This window comes from Gymnoscopelus microlampas (genome assembly GCF_963454915.1).
Source record: "Gymnoscopelus microlampas genome assembly, chromosome: 8".
Classification (NCBI taxonomy): Eukaryota; Metazoa; Chordata; class Actinopteri; order Myctophiformes; family Myctophidae; genus Gymnoscopelus; species Gymnoscopelus microlampas.
Genome location: NC_139945.1, coordinates 42718080 through 42739197, shown reverse-complemented (window position 1 = coordinate 42739197; position 21118 = coordinate 42718080). Strand labels below are relative to the sequence as shown.

The 21118-nt window shown below is 41.3% G+C and overlaps 1 protein-coding gene across 1 annotated transcript; it reads right to left on the bottom strand.

Annotated features, from left to right (window-relative positions):
* Window positions 1-10082: 10082 nt before the first annotated feature.
* On the bottom strand, window positions 10083-19995 carry LOC311050710 (multidrug and toxin extrusion protein 1-like; the record flags this gene model as incomplete). Its single annotated transcript, XM_084064822.1, has 17 exons — window positions 19842-19995; window positions 19541-19642; window positions 19388-19456; window positions 17731-17879; window positions 17550-17592; window positions 17140-17184; window positions 16782-16879; window positions 16592-16689; window positions 15611-15724; window positions 15456-15523; window positions 15227-15335; window positions 14865-14940; window positions 12389-12458; window positions 12108-12240; window positions 10573-10667; window positions 10442-10484; window positions 10083-10270 (listed from the first exon to the last, which is right to left on the bottom strand). The coding sequence occupies exons 1-17, from the start codon at window positions 19983-19985 to the stop codon at window positions 10083-10085; spliced, it is 1644 nt and encodes a 547-aa protein (XP_083920948.1). The 5' UTR covers window positions 19986-19995.
* Between the last annotated feature and the right edge of the window lie 1123 nt (window positions 19996-21118).

Genomic DNA, 21118 nt, shown 5'->3' with positions numbered 1-21118 from the left:
TCTGCTTAACCTTTTGTAACCACTGGTCGATTGTAGGAGGGCTAGGCTTCATCCAATTAATAGTTATACTTTGTCTTGCAACCATCATCAGGACATGCATTATATAGCAATGGTCATTAGTACACAATTGTTCTTGTATAATATCCAATAAAATAGACCGTGGATCCATGGGAATATCCATTTTGAATATTTTGTCCAGTTCTACCATTAGTGAATCTAAGGATCAACCGATGTTTAAATGGTAATTTTTGGCTACATTTATTTGACATGTTAAGAGCTGTTGATCATGTGCCCTTCGTTAATCGTTCTAGTTGCATATAATTGTATACTGCACATTTATTCATGGTGCTGAAGTTTTGAATATGGCAAGGGCTGATGTTCATATCCTGTCTACTGTATACTTTACTGTATGTTTTCCCCAGACTTCTGTAGTCTTCAAGCATAGATAGTACATTCCAGATAACACTGAACACCTTTATCAGACTATAACAACAGCATGATACAAAACTGGGATAATATAATGGATAATGTTAAACTAATGGAAAGTATCAGAAGTCAAATTTCTATTCAGTGGAACACAATCAGACAACTGTATATCTATTTTTTCATTGTTCACAAATGACAATAACTAGCATGAAACAAGTGTCTAATGTGTTATTTGAACTGTGGACTATTATGAATCCATGTACCTTTCTTATTATGCCACCGTTCCTGCTGAATCTCTTAAAGCTTGTGTTAAAAGTATGGTGCAATGTTGCTGGAATGTATAGCATTTTTCTCAAGGACCTAATGTACAGTATAAATAGATCAATGCACATTTAATAACACCATCATATGAGGAATTAAGGAAGATTAAATAGTATTTGAAGTGGTCAAACTAGCAATAGAATACATGTTCAGAAGCATCTTCCATAAACCCCAATGGTCTCGGATATTCCATAAAAGCAAATTAAGGTTAAAGCCTCAATCTGCAAATTATTTCTCCTGATAGGCTGTATGTAGAACAGCAAGAACATATAGGTTTAGAACGATAATACCTAAACATCATGATGTGCTAATTGTTTAGGAAACGGAGCGCTTGTGTGGAGGGGACTCCTTTCATGCTGTTTCACAAATCACAGATTAGAACTTGACCTGACAAAAGGTTTCAGTGAGATTGTATTTTGCTTTATTCCATGCATACTACAGTCAGTGTCGCACAACAGTAGCAAAAATAGCCGATCTACAAGCTTGCACCATGTCGATGCATTGTGAGCTTGTAGATCTTTTTTAATTAAGTAAAAGTGGTTAAGTCTGTGTTAGTTTTATAAATATTTGACCACTGAAAAGTATTAAAGAGCTTGGGACTCAACAACTACATTATGAGGTTCCCACCTAACAGTGACAAATGTCATTCAGTAATTCAATGTGAATGTTGTGTAAATGTAAAATAAACTGGTTCTGAAGTTTCCTCTTCTGAGCAGAAGCCTCTCTTTCCATTGTTTCATTTCTATACTCCTTGTAAGCAAGTAAGCTCCTCTGCACTTTTGCGTTTAAATGTTTGATTCTCTTGTTCATCTGTTCCGGTGGGAGGTGGTGGGATGGTTGGTAGTGGGTGAAGGTAGGACGGTGGGGGTGTTGAACGGAGGCAGAAGGTTGGACAGATGTAGTGATGGTGGCTGGTGTCTTAAAACCACTCATGCTGCTGGGAAATTTGTGCAGCAGAGCATCTATGGACTATGGGACATAGTAAGTAAGGACAAGTAGCTCTGCCAGCATCAGACTCTGCTTGTTATGTGCCAGCATCACCTTGTAGACCTTCAGCATTTGGTCATCTTTGTGGAAGGAAGGTTCTCACAGTGCTGCTCTTCATACAGCGAGATGACCCAGCAAGCACGGTCAGGACCGGTGACGTCTTGATTGGGGCCAGATCAAGTCAAACCAAGACTAGTCTTGATCTGGCCCAAAACATCACCTGATTTGCACCAGGACGTCAAAAACAGACGTCCTAGTGACGTCTTATTGATGACGTCCTGGAAATGACGTCATGATCATCCCCATATGGGCTGTGATCCGGCCTTGTCCTGAACGTCATCGGAGTCACCGGAGGACGTCATCATGACGCCATTATGACGTCATTTGGCTTGCTGGGCAGGAGCAGGACAGCACCATGCTCCCAGACAAATCAAGTCTTTTCCTCCTCAGATGACAGTCTGGACTGCTGCAGACTCAACTCCATGGACTGTGATCCTGGCTATAAAACAAGAGAATGAATACACTCATAAGAATGATAATTATTAAGGGTAATTAGGGAGGTTAGGGGTGCATGTTAAGTAGTGTCAAACAGAAGCAAAGTGTTACAGCAGGTCCACTAGCTAACGTTAATGAGTTACAGACGACTATACTTTATAACAGTGGTTCTCAAAGTGGGGCCCTGGGACCCCAGTTTAATTTCAGCAGCTAGAAGTTAGCCAAGAGAGAATGTATAAGGATTACACAGCAGAGGTTTCACTCCCTCCACTGTTATGTCCCCACCTACAGTATAGAGTATAGACAACAATCTTCTCATATGGGGGTCCTAGTACAAATTATTTTCCTTCGAAGAACACGGCTACTGAATTTGGACACATACTGTATGTGTCAAAAGCAGGGATCATCAACATGTCCGTACACGGACAAATATGTCCGTGGCCCATTTTATTTTATTTTATTTATTTTGAAAAAATGAAAAATATAGTATAGAATACGAAATAGTCACAATCCAATCTTTGAATTCAAATTAGTTTGAAAAATGTTGGTGACTCGTAAAGTGTCGGGATGACATGCTCATTAATATGTTTTAGGAGATTTGTGGTATTGTACATGGTACTGTCTGTACATGATTGCATCAGGTGAGGACAAGGCAGCTAGAAGTAATGTTTGATAAGGTAGAGCAAAGGAGGGCAGAACTGGACAAGTAAAGCTTGTTTATCTATTATCTGTCTCTTTCTCCCTAGACAGATTTGGAAAGCTAAAAGGATATTTCATGTGATGAGGGAGGGAGTTCTGTCTTCTTGTAATTTCAGCCTGTGAAACCTCTCAACCTGAGAGTCACAGTTCTCTTTAGCGTGATGGTCCAGTGCCTCTCCTGTCGGCAAAACCAGCTAACTCCACCCCATATCCTCTCCCCTGCGTGGCACTATTTCTAAAATCTATGTAGTGTTTTCTGAGGAGAGCAATGTGACAAGAAATGAGATCAGATCATAATATATGTCTCTCACTAGTACTACTGAAACTGCAACTTCATGAACCCCTCTTTGCAGAAGTTATTGTAATAGTTAGTCCTGCTTATTCTAGGCCTACATAAGCAGTGTCATGAAGCCTCAGGGCATTAATTCACGCGTTGTGATGTATTGTGAGCTGTTCTTATAAATGATGAACAAAACCTCCTAACTCCACTTGAGCTGGATTTGGGTAAAGTGGTGATAATGTAATGACACATGCAAGTATGTGACAATATATAAAGTCACAATACCAACTTTGATGAGGCAGTATTGCTTTGTTTTAAAAATCTAAGTTTTTTTTTTTTTCATTTCCTGAAAAATGTATATTTTGTTTTTTTCATTTCCTAAAAAAGTTACATTTTGGAGTTAGCTGGTTTCTGCCCGACAGCAGAGATATACTTTTAGGTCACAATAGACACCAATGGGTAATTTCACTTTAGAAGGACTAGGTAGAAAGACTGGAGCAAACATGATCTTATGACTTAATGAATCTGCAAACATTAGTCATTTTGCAGTCGTGTTTGCAGAATAAATACTAATACGGTTTGCCGCTCAAGGCCTTGGGAAGGCCTTGGGCACTTCGTTCTTTGTAGTTTTACAGTTTGACCTTATGAATTGACTGTTTAAATGCAAATTAGTTTTTGTTGTCAGCTTGGTTGCTCTCTCTCTCTCTCTCTCTCTCTCTCTCTCTCTCTCTCTCTCTCTCTCTCTCTCTCTCACACACACACACACACACACACACACACACACACACACACACACACACACACACACACACACACACACACACACACACACACACACACACACACACACACACACACACACACACACACACACACACACACACACACACGCACATCCAGCGCGCATCCAGGGGTCTATTCTTGACCCACTCCCCTTTCCCCTCTACACCCAAATCTCTTTGCAACATAGCCCATCTAGCTTGATGTACTATTTTCACAGAATATTCGCCCCCAGAATAACGGTATTTGAGTATTCCCAACATCAGCCATCCCTTCTGTGTCTGCATGTCCCTCGCACGACCAAAGATCAGCAGGACCACAGGACCATGAGTTCAGCCGTGACCCAGTCCTTAACAAATTCATGGTGTGACAAATGAAACAAAGGATATTGTCTTAGATTTGAGAAAACATGTCAGATCTTTTTAATTATTATTAAAAAAAATGTTCAAAAAAGGTATCTTGGAACAAGTCATAGACTAACTGACCTTCCAGGAAAACTGTGAGGCAGTGTGTAAAAAAGGACTTCAGCGATTGTACTGTCCCGTTTTCACAGTGCCAAAACCATTATGATCCTCTTTTATCAGGCTTTTATCAACTCAATCTTGTTTTTCCCCTTGTGACATGGTGTGTTAACTTGTCTCTGGAGAACAAAAAATCTTTAAACCAAATTGTCAAGTGGGCCAGTAAGCTAACAGATTAGACTAAACTCAACCTATTAGTTCTTTACTCCACAGACCAGTGGAGCTGGTACTGTATATCCCCAAGGTGAAACAAAATAAGGGGAAAAAAGCATGTAGAAATTCCTATATAGGCTACCGCAGTTGCACTACTGAAGACAATACAAGATGATGCACCTTGCCTAGGCACTACCAAGACAATATAGAACATCACCAAACCCAGTACTGTTTTTTTTTTAAATAAAAATGTTAACTTCCCGTTGATTTTGCTATTTTTATTAAGAAGAAAACCTGGACTGGATCCGTGGATCCTGATCCGGATCTTCAAATAGTAAAATCAGCAGGAAGTTGACATTTTTATAAAAAAAATAAACAGTACTGGGTTTGGTGATGTTCTATATTGTCTGAATTAGCTTTGATTGTGTTCGTTTACGTGCTAAAAAAGTGACTTTGAGAGCTGTTTCAGCGTACAATGTAAGTCAATGAGGAGCATATTTTGAATTATCAATTTCTAATCAATGGAGCAATTATTTTTGATTTCTTGTCCACCTTTGGAGTTACATCATGGCAAGGTAACTACACAACCCAAACCTCTACCAAAGTGGTCTTTCCCTTTAAACTCAGAGTAGGTGAGAGATTGTGTGTGTAAAAGCAGTCTTTTACACATGGCCGTCTTCTTAGGATGGTTTATATTTAGGATATTTTTCATTTGTCTATTTTTATGTCTGGAGTGCAAAAGAAATGTATCCTCCGGTACAAATGTGGGAATCTAGGTGACTGTTGCACCCACTGCACCTGACCTAGTCACATGACCAGGCAGGAAGTATAGTGGACCTGATCTGGTAGTACTGGTAGTAACGTGTGTACGGGCCGACCCGCCCTTCCTTAGGAGAGTTAACTGTAACATGTCACTTTAAATTTCTTGCCTTACTGACTACTTGATATTTTAATAATCCATGTATTTCTTAGTGGTTGAATAAAGTGTGTTCTATTTTTACACAAACTGCCTCTGGTAAATTGTTCCTGTTTAAAGGGGCTACACCATGAATTTTAACTTTTTCTTCATTTTTGTGTGTTTTTGGTCTCCCCCACCTCTCTTCTGTTCCAACAAATACCCGACTTCGAGCATGCAGGCTTTCTCACCCTGCGTTTTAACAGCGGGCAATACTGGGCGACGACAGGATCATATTCTCCGGAAATGCGTAAAGTCTTATATGCTCCCCTTTTTTCTTGGGCCTACATCTGCAGGAGGAGAAACAATTGGAACCAGCAATTGGAACCAGCAGGGACTTAGTAGAGGGTAAATGAAATATGACTGCACTAAACCTGCTCTCCCTAGCTTTTATAATGCTTTCAACATCTCTTTGAAATGGATGGTGATGATATAATCAATATGTAGTGCAAGAACAATGCCATGTTGAATCATATTTTAGGGATGTAGCTTACATCACACTCCAGACTCCTTTAATTGTGTTTCATGCTCCTTTTAGACTATAAATATTGTTCCCACTGCAGCGACGGGAGGTGGCTTGTGATACTTTGGTCTCTCAGGTTTGGAAAAAAGCCCTTTATAAATGTTATAGTTTAACATCTTGTTAACATATCTGATTTTTCAATGACATATTGCTGTTAACACTATACTGTATGCTGTTGAGCAGACTTTTGGTGGTAAAAATCTGTCACGAGTTGAAATAATCCTACAGCGAAGCAATATAATCCTGTTCTGCATGCCCTGCTGGGGCCTGCTGATCAACACCCAGTCCACCCAATTAGTCCTAGGCTAGGTTCCTGAGGTGGCCAGGTAACTAACATCACAGAAACAGAGAAACAGCAGACATACTGCACTGTTCTTCTTTGGAGGAGGGGGGGGGTCCATCCTTCTGCTTTTGTTACTGCAGAAGATCTACACGTTCACCTCAATGCGATGCGTTGTGAGCTTGTTGAGCTGCTATTTTTGCTATCTTTGTAGCTGTTAATAAGGCTTAAGTGGTTAAGGAAATGCCCCCCCCCCTCTCTTTTCTTTACAAATTGAAACCTGCATAAGGCACTACTACCACCACTAACAACAATGCATGGCTCTATCCATAAGCCTCTGGATAAAGCTAATGGAATGGGTTTATGCTGAATGGTTCGAACAGGTGACTTCATCCTGTTTTCTGAAATAGCACATCGTCTCCGTTCAAATCAAATCTGACCACTGCAGACGACCTGAAGAGATTCAGCAGAGGCAGGAACAAATTGTTTACTGCCAATTTACTGACCAAATGAGCTGTGAAAAGGGTTGCTTGGGATTTGCACAGCAATAAGCAGTTTCACCTGGAAAGGTGAAATGAAGTTGATATGTGATGACAGATAATGTGTGTCTAGTAAGAGAAGTGAACAATGTGTATTCCTTTAATTCAATGAATAAAGGGATTCTGGCTTTGATTTAGCACTGATAAACAGATTTCTGATTTCAGAATAGCCCAGCTGTACATTATAGCCTTGAGCCTACCTGCCAGTGAGTTATCAGTTTTCTCCCTGATCGTACTGTACAGTATGTGCGTGCATGCGTGAATTTGATAGGTGCATAATAATTTTCAGCCTCTTGTTTGTCTTTCAGGCAATGTTTCTGCGCCAGCTTCAGGTAACTGCAGAACCAGGTATATGCTGTGGTTTTAGCATTGTGCTGTGCTTTCAACTAAACCTCATTCATCCTGCTAAAAGCTAAATAATATAGGTTTTGCATGGAGAAATGCATTTTGGTTGTGAGTTCAGTAGGTGTGCTCAAATCCAATACAATTTTAATGTATGCTTAGAGTGCAATAGTCCATAGATTATGATACTCATGCCTTTCTGTTTGTATGCATGCATGCGTGTGTGCATGGACAATGAACATGTGCGCTTGCATTGCAGTGGATCTGCAGTAGCCAACGCACTGTCTCACATGATTTACATCTATGCTTTCATTTTTGCTTACATTTGGTGGTGGAAGAAGCTTCATACAAACACGTGGGGAGGTAATCAACAGGGATTTTCACTGTTTCCCTTACACAGATTGCGCATTGTGTTCACCCTCCATGTATTTGGGACTGGATTAATAGAGCCCTTTCTCCCCCTTCAGGCTGGTCTGTAGAATCACTGCAACAATGGGGCTCCTACATGAAACTGGCTATTCCCAGCTCAATGATGATATGTTTTGAGTGGTGGATATATGAGGTTAGAGGCTTCCTTGCTGGTAGCCTAACAACAGATGCATTTATGCTTTAGACATCCTTAGCTAAAATACAGTGCATTATATAATATGCAGATCAGATAGCTAACTGGGATGCATATTTTGGGTCATGGAACATGAATGTAACTATGCCTCCCGGCCTTCATCAGTACTGCTGAGTGAACATGACCTGGCAGGCAGCCCAACATGCCATCATAATGCTGGCAAGCATAAACTACATGGTAATGTGTATTTACTTTCTGAGTGCTAATCTGTTATTATTGAATAATAGACTGGTTCCCATTGTGCACCAGCCTACTCGGGAACGTTACAAAGTCGGGAAAGATGCAAATTGGGAATGCATGCCCCACACAGTTATGCGATACCCAAACAACAAAACAAAAAAACGGGGGAAAACGTACCCAAATCCGCCAAAATCCGAGACATTTTTTGCGCGCGATTCGCGGGGGACACATGCGCGCCGTTGCCTGGGCGGCTAAGTCAGTCCTACCTAGTAGGACCTAGTAGAGACCTAGCAACGCGTCTGGCGATACCTGTACCCGTAGTACCACTCTATCTGTCTGTCTGTGTACCTTTTATGCCCATATATCTTTGTACCTGTCTGTCCTTGTCCCTTTAATGCCTACAGTATATGGAGATCCCTGATGTCATCAGTACATGACCATGGGCACATACTTGATTTAGGTATATCGGTCGGATCATCAGTTCTGGACCAAGCCTTGGTCCAGAACTAAGCCAGTGGTTGCATTGAAGTGCATTGGACATGCTGGCCATTCATAGGTACTGCAGCTTAAAACGGCTGGGGCCACTGTACATGAACGAGCGAAAACGGTTTCTTGCGCACGAGCTTGTGCACGGGTCTGCGCACCGAGGTGGCGCAAAACGTGTCACAATGGCCCCAAATAGGCCCGCCCATCACATTTCACAACCCGGAAGAAGGGGTGATTTCGCATCATGTGCTGGGTGAGCAACTCTATAGACGGATTTCCGCGCGACGTCATCACAGAGCAGAATGCGCAATCTGCGCATGCCCGGGTGAAGGCGCGTTCGAAAATACAGCCCTGAGCGGCAGTGAGCGCACTGGCCAATACAAACTAATAGGCGAGTGTGCTCCGGTGCGTAATTTCCAAACGCACCCATAGGCTTCCCCCCGCAGCTGCGCGGTCATATTCCTCTCATGTTTACTAACAGGAAACCTCCCTATGCAAGTGGGTGGGAGGGGATATCCGGTGCCCTCTCTATAAGTCGGTCGATTGGACAGTTCATCCATGTGTCATCAGTACATGGATATATGTGCATGCCCATATATGGCCATCCTCATATATGGGCATATCAGGTGGATATAATCAAAATTATAGAACTCTGACATTTCAGGAAGATTATAGACCATCTCAGTTGATTAATGTATATTGTGTCCTTCAGTTCTTTGATGGTCTAGTGGTCTCCACAAGATATTTTGTCAGGGTATCCAAGTGATTGTGATTCAGAGTGTGTGGCACACAGCAATCATTGTTTCTCTCGGTCTAGTGTGTGTATGGATCCTTTTAGGCCTGGGCAAACAGAAAATAGGTGCTATTGCGTAACTCTTTGGCTACTATTGCATTGGGCTTCCTATGGGCATTTCACTAAAGAAAACACAAGACAAAATAAGTTGATCATGAAAAAGCTTTGTACACAAACTCAAAGTTGCAGAACCCATGTTCAGGTGCCAGTCACACACCTGTGACTACTGGCACACACCTCAGCAGGTGTGTGCTGGCAGGTTGCTCAAAACAAGAGCGATTACCAACAGAAGCATATTGGGTGATTTTGGTAATTTTTTTGGAGGCGCTAGCCACACGTTTAGCTGTGCTGCTCATTCCTCGTTGTAAAGGTGACTAATCAACGATAAAAATGATATAAAACACAATACCAATTGGTATTATTAAAGGGGAGATATAATTGACCGAAGTTAAGTTTCCGAACTTTTTTTTGAGCAGTTTATATGTATGCAGAAACCGTTTGTATCACATCAGCCAAACTTGCACTTCCCTGACAGCAATGGTTCTTGCTGAGGTTAACCATAACTGCTCATTAAACCAAGTAAGTGATTGATTGATTGATTGATTGATTGAATACTTTATTAGACAGTGCGGGTAGGGTCATACACTTGAGCTAAAAGGATAACCCCAAAAAGTTCTGTGGCCTTGTTTCCATTGAGGTCCTATGTATTCACTAGGTTGATGATGATTCCAGCAGCCAAAATGGAGAGCATCCCAGCCAGGGCCAGACCCCTACGCAACACCAGAGCTCTGTAGCTAAGTGACTCCACCACCGATCTGTTCCCAACATCATCCAGCTCCTCTGTGTCGGTGTGTCCCTTGCAGGGCCCCATATCTTCCAGCAGACCTTCTGGAGAGGCATGTCAGTAAATGTCAGGATAAATGTGGAGTCTCAAAGGATTGGGAATGATTCTCAAACTATACTCTTGACTATCAGAACATGAACAAAGATACTTGAGCCACACAGAGCTCTAGGAGACTTAACAGGTATAAGGGAAATATTCTTGAGACTGCCTCTTACCTTTTTCTGTAGAGCTCCCATGCACTCCAGCTCGCATCAGCGCCTGGGAGGAAAATTCGTATTACCTTCCCATAAAGTTTACATCATAAAGGCATTTTGATCCAACCAGCGAATGAACTGTGCCTACTCACCTCTGCTGTGACTTTCTTCCAGTTCAGTCTGGTCAGATAATAGCTTAGGTAGGATGATTGAACTGAAACACAGATCACCAAACCTGTCCACAGACCTGGAAAGCAGAAGAGTACTGTAATTGTACTTACATTTTGTTATGTCAAGAGAGGGAAAAGAGAGGCACTCTGGGCATTTGATGTAAAAGAGGAGTAATATATGGTACAATACAATATAGCCCCCCCCCCCAAAAAAAAAAAAACTAAACAAAAAAAACAACAGTACATGTACAGTACCAGTGAAACAACAATGTACATAACTTAAAACAATCTCTATTCTAATATTTTCAAAAATAGCTGATCTACAACGCTTTTCAAATGAATAGCAATTAATAGAACAATTTTCTGACGATTTTTGAAAACGTTTGCCTATGACATACAGTACCCAAAAGAGGGACCACAGGTTGAAAGTTATTATTGTTAGTATATTTGTCACTAAACTATAGCTTGAGGAACCGAGTAGAGCATGGCGCCATGCTTCTCCTCTGAACTCAATGGACGTGACTTCAAGCTCAATAGGGATGAAAAGGAGTTGGTACAACGCAAGTTCCTTGATCAATCGCCATGGTAACCGAAAACTCCTCCTACTCACCTGATAACAACTCCTCCCCATGAAACTGATAACAACTCCACCATAGAGTTAAACATAATAGAGAGGGCACCGTATATCCCCTCCCATCCACTTGAATTGAATTCAGATCTACCTGTCATTCATGCATTGTATTTCGTATCCCTCCTCCACCTCATTATCCCCCTTTTTCTTCCAGTCTTCTCTGCTCTATCCTTTTTTCAGGTTCCAGATGGGTGTCTCAGAGTGAGGGGGCGTGTTTATGACGACGAACAAGCTGGACACCTTACTTTAGACCCCACGGCAAATACTCAGGGTCTTCAGCCCTTCCTCCCTTCCCATCACCCGTCTTCCTCATTCTCTAACTCCACTCTCCCCTTGCATTTCATTCCGTCAGCCATTGTCTCGTCCTCTTCCCTCATTCTCTTAGTCCCTCCACTTCCTCTCCCCTTCACCCCCTTCATCCTCCATTCCTTTTATTCCATACAGGTTCATCTTCCATTGATTTCTTAAATAAAAATATTAGAATGATGTATTGTTTGAAGGCATGGTCATTAGTATTACTAGTGAAATCACAATTAAACTTTGGTAGACGTTGCGTTTTGTTGTTACCCTGCCATGATAAAATAAAATAGTTCCTCCATAGATTGAAAATGGATCTTTACCAATCATTGTAAATGAAAATAAATAAAACACTGACCAGGGTTTGTAATGTTATACATGAGCAGAATCCACTTTTCTTTTCTTTTTACCATTATTTTTGTGCTAAAAGTGTGACTTTTGATATCTGTTTCAGCATGCAATGTAAGTCAATGGGGATAATTTATTGGATCATCAATTTTCTATCTATGAAGCAAATACTGAAGACATCTCACCAATATTTGGACTTAAACCAAAGTATAATTGTGCTTTCATTCTCTAAACTTCTTACCTTTAATTCCTAATTTGGTACCAAACATCAGATACACGCCGATAGGAAAGCCCACAACATAATACCCGACCAAGCTGACGATTGCGCCAACTTTCTGCATCCCCGCTCCTCTAATAACACCTGTTGAGGCAGCCTAAACAAGCAACCAGCACAAAGACATGGCTGGACTGATCAGTATCAATAAGTCATGATAAAAAGTGTTTCCAGAATGACTAATAGTTAACAGGCACTGTAGGCTGTGCCATGTATCAAGGTGAAATGCAGTGGCAAGAGATACTTACTGATAATGCATCTAGCAGGAGGAATGGTGCATAGAAAGACATAATTTCAGTAACTCGCTCTCTAATTTGTCTGTTGGGAAGGAAAACAGGAATTAAATTATAAAACTAATTACCAAGAACATATATTGTAGTGTCAGAAAGTCCTATACTTTTAGGGCACTACATGGTTGCCAACGGCTAAAAGAAGTTTCGACGTGTGCTCAAGAACTTAATTTCAAACTGTCCAACTTAGTTAAAAAAAGGTTTATTCTCCGTCACTGTCAGCATACAAAACATAAATAAAACTTAAACTTAAATGCACAGGAATAATAGCCCAACCATTCTCTCAAACACAGTTCTCTGGAGCACAATCTAAAACTAGACACGTCGCAATTCAGGGCAATTGCAAAGTGTGGTCGCGGACGCCAGGACTCGAGGGATACGCCGGGAGGAATATTACATTACACATTACATTACATCCCGCGTTTGTGACACGTGCCATTTTGATGTGAGAAAATAGGCCCCTCCCACTACAGAAATATGCCCCTCCCACAAATGTAACGGCACAATTATATAGTCACGTCACTCCTGAGATCACTTGTGTTTCATTTTGAATGGATTGATCGCCCCAAAATCATGTTTTTGCATCAAACGGTTACGTTTTGTGCATTTGTGGCGCCCCCTATGGGTCAAAGTGGAAATGCTTTTGGGGATTCGTTGAGTAAACCACCCTTGACATGTGTTTCAAATTTGGGATTGACCGGACGTTTTGTTTTCGTTTTGTGTGATTTATGGCATTTTTTGTCAAACGGGCCCCTCCCGTTAACTTTGGAAGCCATTTACGGACGAACAGTACGGACTATCAACATTCCGCTTGGAGATGTTTATCGCATGGGTCCAGAGATCATGTGTACCGATTTTTGTGAAATTTGAAAATTCAAAATGGCGGGAAATTTATCCTGACGCAAATGGGCGTGGCCTATATGGGGAGATGCGTCATGACTCAAGGAATCTAGGGAAAAAAAGATTTTGATTCTACGGTTCAAGAGTTATAGGCCAAAACGTAAAGCAGGGGGCTGTTATTGCGCCACCATGAGGCCGACAGGTTTAATTATTTTTACAATAATTTTAAACTAAATCATGAACCACCCCTCCAAGTCTTGAAACTCTAGCCCTTACGGTTTCTGAGAAAAAAATACTTGAGTGGGAGTTTTTTCATTTTTCCATTAAAGTGGATGGGGACATTTAATGCACTAATAAATCAATATCAATTAAACTATGTAACCAATCTCTTAGCAAAATACAAGCACACGAGTTAGTGTACCACACTAACTATGTGCCTCTGCCACAAGCAACACCTGCGCTTGATTACTAAACCTGTTAAATACCATGACAGCCCTAGTCTCGCGTAGCCAGACCCCACAGAAAATGAAAAACAGCGACCTCTGCTTTTCTGATATTCTGTGGAGTCTGGCAGGAGTATAATGTTAGACTAGAGCGCAGGGAAACACCGGTTTCATGTCTGCCTATAGCGCATCACTTCCGGTTGGTGCGACCATGTTTTCATTCCCACTAACAATATTTCTACACGGAACACTAACACCACTTCTCCCAGAGAACATGGATGGTTTTGGTTATAAGCCCACTTGTTTCTATGATGAAAGAGTAATTTAAAATGTGAATATCTTTCCGTGGTTTTGTCCGCTCCGAGGACGCTATTGTTAAATTAGTTTCGGCTAGTTTCGAGGGGGGGAGGGTGGATCATGGTGGATGGACACGTGAATCCCGCCCACTACATTTGATTGGGTAAAGCGCGGCCCACTTCCTGATCTGAAGGCACGCCCACTTGTATCCAATGCACACTGGTTAGGACGAACCGCTCCGACAGATTCCACCGCAGGTCGGAATCTGTTCTTGAGAGATTATGACAGCCCTGACCGCGCCCCGCAGACGCAGTGACGTCATTAAAAAATGTGAAACAACAGAAATCGTATACATGGCTCTAACATATATGTTATGCAGTATTATTACTATATATTGTATGTATAGGCCTATGTATGTACATGTAGAAAGCTACAACAGGGGCGCCCGCTGGCCTAGCGGTCCAGGCGCAAACCACATACACTGGTAATCCACCTTGACAGCCTGTTGCGAATTCGACTCTCGATCCCGACAACCTTTGCTGTGTGTCACCCCCCCCCCCCATCTCTCTCCCCGTTTCCTGACAGCCTACTTTCCTATCAATAAAGGCCCAAAAAATATCTTAAAAAAAAAAAAAAAAAAAGGTACAACAAAGGCAATGGCTGTTATGTGCATTACTCAACCCTTGATTATAATTACAGGCACTGTACAGAACAGATTTTATCTAAGTTCACTGATTTATAGCCTACAGTGTGTGTCATTCAAGCATACTGTTTTTCTGGGTCAGGGTCAGCAGAAATCATAATATACTGTACTTGTTGTAATGGTGAAGTATGTAAATGACAATGTTACTCACTCATCATATGTAAAGACATAAGAGATATAGTCCTTCAGGCTCCCAATGACAACTGACAAGCACATAGAGACTGACCCTGGCAACGACAGGTGGACAATTACATACAGTATAACCCTGATAGGCACTTTTTTTTAACAAGTCACTCATATAAAATCTTTGTTGAATGAAGCTCTAATAAAAAGTTTCAATAATAGTTTTTTTTTTTTTTAAAGAAGTCCATAATATGGACACAATCTTTTGCAGTTTAGTTATTGAAGTTTCGCATTTAATGAATAATTTGATTCTTCATAATGTAATTTCTAAATCCATAACATTTTAATGGAACATGTATATATAGGACATTGATGAGAATGTGTAGTAACCTGCACAGAGCATTGTCATTTTGGAAGACAGTTTGGCCTGCTCTGTTTCTCCTGCTCCCAGGGCATTGCCTACCCTCACACTGCCTGCCACACCGAACCCTAGAGGCAACTACAAACAAGAACCTTGCATTAACTTACAATTGCATTATCAACATTATCAATTAAGGATTTGTTGTAAATGCTGCCTATAACAGATGGATGTACATACTTTATCCCCATAAGAACTCACCATATATGCAACATTAGACAGTCCGTTCACAACTGACTGAGCTCCAAGTTCCACCTCGCTTATTAGGCCTGACCAATAGAGATGGAGATCAAATATCAGACCCACTGCATATTTATGCCAACACATCTTTTACAAACACAAGATGTCCTTCTTACCTGCCAGAAAGCCTCCAATCTCATAAGTCCACCATTCCACACACATCATGATCATGCAGGGAATGGCCAGGCGGATGAACGCTCCCCACTCATGCAGGCACTCTTTAGACCAACCTGCAGATAATTATTGGTCACTTCGTTTATTAATTGATAAATCAACCACTTTTTATTTATGCAGCATATTTTGTGCATTAGGAATTCAGGGTGATTCAGAGTGATTAAAGAAAGTGTGTGTGTGTGTGTGTGTGTGTGTGTGTGTGTGTGTGTGTGTGTGTGTGTGTGTGTGTGTGTGTGTGTGTGTGTGTGCGTGCGTGCGTGCGTGCGTGCGTGCGTGCGTGCGTGCGTGCGTGCGGGCGTGCGTGCGTGCGTGCGTGCGTGCGTGCGTGCGTGCGTGCGTGCGTGCGTGCGTGCGTGTGTGTTGGGGGGACAACGTCTTATCAAAAGTGTGCAAGGTACATTATACAAGGGGGCATTATACATACAAAAGAATTCTTTGAGACAAGACATGAGGGGACATACTGTAACTTAAAAGTAGCTCAGCTACTGTATTATACTGTATCTGTATAGTGTAATGTAGAACACTGAGTTTATAAACTCTAAGTTTATCAACTCAATGCTCAAAATAAAGCAATAAGCCACCACCTCTAGTGGAAGTATTTTAAAATGGCTGAGGGGCGTAGTGGGTCACGAGGCGGTACCAGGTAGCTTTTCTAAAACGGTTGCAAATATGGAAACATGAAAATCAAAAACACATCCTGTAAAGGTTGACCAAGCGGCCAAGGCTCCAAAAATGAACAAGTTCCGAATTTGCAGATTGTTGAGTTTTATTTCTCTCACAGGTTTGAGGAGATTTTACAGCTCTGAGAGACTGAGATCTCTCGGCTTACAGTAAATATATAATTGTAATAATTTAATTTTTCACATATTGAAGATGTTCCCCTTTGATTAAATTAGAAAACAATCTGCAAACGTTCAACTTACCACCCCAGCTGGCCTTATGAAGTCCTTTCCATATAATATATGTATGTAGCATTATAGCCAAGGAGAACTGGGAGATAGTGTTGGCCACAGCAGACCCTCTGTTAAAGGTATTTCATAGCATTAATAGGCCAATTGTAACTGCCACCAATACTTATATGAGTGTGATAATCATGTGCAAAGTGATACTCACGCTACCCCCAGATTGAGTGCATAGACAAGGACGTAATTGAAGAGAGCATTCAGAAGATTAACCACAACTCCTGTGATAACCTGTGGCCATATGATGCCCTGAAAACAAAGGGATATACAACTCAGTTGAACCATTATACTAATACCCTGGATAGAATAACCCAATCACTGTGACCATGAGCAGTGTTCTCCCAAAAGTACACAATCAAATCCTGAGTGTTAATTTAAAGGGGCATATTTCGCCTGGCAGAGACAAAAATTAAGATGCTTTATCATTTTTTTTAAAGCAAAAACAATTGAGACCATAACAAATGCAATATATACATTTTAAACAGCATAAACTGTCCAGTTGCACTTACCTGATTCTGTAGATATCTTGCCTCCAGGTAATAAAGAAATGTGGCCTGTAAAAAGTCTAAATTCAATGCCACTGTTTAACTTGGTATATTCAAGGTCAACTCTATTGCACCCATACAGTAGGTGCATCTTTATAGGACTGGGCAATTTCTCTCTCTCTCTCTCTCTCTCTCTCTCTCTCTCTCTCTCTCTCTCTCTCTCTCTCTCTCTCTCTCTCTCAGATATACATACACACACATATATACATATATGAGACTAGACTTTCTGAACTTACCTGACTGTTCTAGATGTCCTTTTTTTGCCTTTACCCACAGTGAGGATTGTTTATCCATATTTATGTCAATTTTATTGCCCAGCTCTACTGTGACACATTATGTTAAGTTTTGCTAAGTATACGTGCAAAGATACTCACAGGTAGTGCTGGCATATAGATCTTCACATACATCTGACACAACCTAAGAAAGTCAAAGTCTTTTAGAACCATCAAGAACAATCTAGTGCAATGTAAGTAAGCAGGTCATACATAAAAACACTTAATAATATTACATGAAAATAAGTAAATTGCAGCACAGTAATAACTATGCAAGGCTGACCTGGCCACCTCTGGATTCTGTTTGACAGCCAAGAGAATAGACTCTGTGTTTATTAGGACAGCCCAGCAAGGACAACATGCCAGCATCAGAATCAGGATAGCCCTCTGCAGAATGACACCAACCTTCAGGAGATTACCACTCCCATAGGTCTACAGGCACAGAAAAATAGTTTTACATAAAAAACTAGAAAAAGTTCTCCACAGAGCACAGGTCTCCGCCTGGTCAGGTAGGTCATTCTGGCCCAGCTATGTTCGGAATTCGCCAATCAGGATGGAATATGAAAAATTGGACGGAACCTTCTTCATCACTTGACTATAGAGATATGTACCGATTTGCATGATGTTTGGACAATATTTCTAGGAGAAAAATGTTTTGCAAAATTCTGCCTCCTGGTGACGCTATAATAGGGCAATGTCGAAAGGGTGGCATTTGTTCCTCAACGTAGCGCGAATGTGCATGCAAAGTTTCACTGCAATCGGACGCTGCGTTCATGATTTGCGGCATTTTGTTCAAAACGGGCCACTCCTGCAAACTTTAGATGTCAATCTTAGCCAAACAGGATGTAATATGAAAATATCCGCCCATGTGAAACATTTGGTGCAGAGGTTCTGCTCTGGCATCCAGGTCTCTCGCCGTGCCTTTCGGCCTGGCGGAGACAATAGCAACTCATAGTAACTTTTCGTATTTAAAATGTAAGTAGCCTACTCTGGAAACGTATTGATTAAGGTTCGTAGTGAATACTAACAAACCATTAGGTTTGGTCTCAATCTCAAATCTAGCCCTCACTTAGTTTAGTTAGGGGTTAAATGTATTTTCTTGCTCATGACAAACGTACACATTGCCAGGGCCAGGTATTCCCCAAATCATCATTTCAACTATATGCATATTTGTAGCACCTACTTTTTAATGGTATCGATTAAGGTTTGGCCATGCTCCAGACCATAGACTCCGTCCACTCATCCAAATAGTGGTATACTTCTAGATTCAGACAGATAATCAAGTTTTACACAGTAACTGAACCATTAGGTTAGGCCAATCGCACTGATGTAGGTGATACCCTAGGCCTACGCCATACATGGGCAACTGGTGGCCCAGGGGCCACAAGTGCCATCCACCTTCAATTGATGTGGCCCGCAGGTCAATATCCTATTACTGATACATTATTTATTTCAGCTGTTATTACAACATGGTTTAACTACAGTCCCTTGTATTAAATTGTATGAAAAACATTTGTATATCCAATGTATGTGTTTTCATAAAGTTATGATAAGTAGCCTAATACTAAATGCATTTGAAATAAAATAAAAATGTTACACTGTATGATAATTGTTAATATCACTTGATTATTACATTTGTGGGGCTTACAGTATACTGGTGAGAGTGCAAAAATGCAATGTGGCTCCCTCTAGTGAGTGTGGACATTTACTGGCCCTCTTCAATCTCCATCATCAAAGTTGCCCAACCCTGCCCAACCCTGCCACGCACGCACGCACGCACGCACGCACGCACGCACGCACACACACACACACACACACACACACACACACACACACACACACACACACACACACACACACACACACACACACACACACACACACGACACGTACTTCTGATGCTTTGGAGAAGTATTGCTGTTCGAATGAATGAATCTTACCTGAGATATTAGTGTATCACACCCTGATGCTAAACCAGCTCCAATTGACATACCTGTAACATTAATAACCTGTAAATGTAGCACAAATTATTTTCTATACGTAGCCTCGTTACCGAAATTATAGTATTGAGAAAATAATTGCCGAATACATACAGTTATAGCCAGACTCACTCCTGCCAGTTCTGTCTTCCCCAAATGCCCACAGAACACAGTACTGATGAAACTCACAGAAAACACCATAAGTTGAGCCAAACACTGATGAAAAAAGACACAAATAGCTTGATCTTCTTCACATTAGACCAACCATGTGCATATTCAATACATAGCCTAAAGTCCATTGGCCTACTAGAATGGTCATTGGTGATTAAATTGCAGCTCAGTGGGTCATGTAGCTTCTATTAATGTAATTTATAATAAAACATTTGTTTGTAAGCTCCGTTTTTGGTCTACTTACCGCTGGCCCAGCTAATTTTGCAAGTTCAAATACTTCCGTCTTGGCACCAACAGGAATCTTTCGGCGAATTAGTCTCAAACAACTTCCACAAGTACTACGTATGAAAGATGAACTGTCATTCCCATTTACTGTAGTATTCTCCATAATCTAGCTGCGTTTTGTGGAGGCAGTTGTTTTTAAGGAACACGCTAAGCAGGAATGTGAAAATGGCTATGGTTGTGTATTTAACTTAAGTAAATACATTTAAATCATTTATTTACTTATTATTATTCACACACACACACACACACACACACACACACACACACACACACACACACACACACACACACACACACACACACACACACACACACACACACACACACACACACACACACACACACACACACACACACACACACACACTTTGAGTGGCAGGTACACTGCACCATCCACTCAGAGACTTCTTCATGTGCCTAATGTGGTCTAGGGCAGGGGTCTTCAACCTTTTCAGCCCAAGGACCCCCTAGCCGAGAGAGAGATGAAACAGGGACCCCCTAGCTGAGAGACAGATGAAGCAGGGACCCCCTATATATTGTATAAAATGTAGTTTCAGATTAAACTTTTACTTGTTTACTTGGTCTGCTCTTTTTTCCCTCTACCTCTTTGCCAAAAAATATCAGATCTACAAGATCACAACGCCTCGCAGCGCAAGGCGTTGTGGATCTTGTAGATCTGATATTTTTGGCAAAAGTTCTCTTCAGAATAGGGATGCTAGGGGTCAAGTTAAGGAAAAAAATAATATATCACACAAAGATTTTGGCGGACCCCCTGTAGTAACTCTGAGGACCCCCTAGGGGTCCCGGACCCCCTGTTGAAGACCCCTGGGCGTTAGCCCTAGACCACATTAGGCACATGAAGCCCTAGACCACATTAGGCACATGAAGAGCCAATATGTGCCCAGGGACACATTAGTGATTAGCTAGCACATCATGAACTCTCATCATGAACTTTCATGCACTCACACCAGCACCACACACTACATGACATCATACACACCTCATACTAAGGACTGCAATGGAAACAAGCTGTACGTTTTTTTTTGCATTTATATCCTTTTGATTATGGTGGGTCAGATGTACAGTATGTCATGTAACATATGTTTTATTTCATGATAAATAAAGATGTAAATCAATCAATCAATTCATGTGCCATGCTCGTGCACGCTCGTTCATGCACGCGCACAGGAAGCCTGCACCTTTCAGCACCATGGAGTCCGTGGCATGGACAGCGCC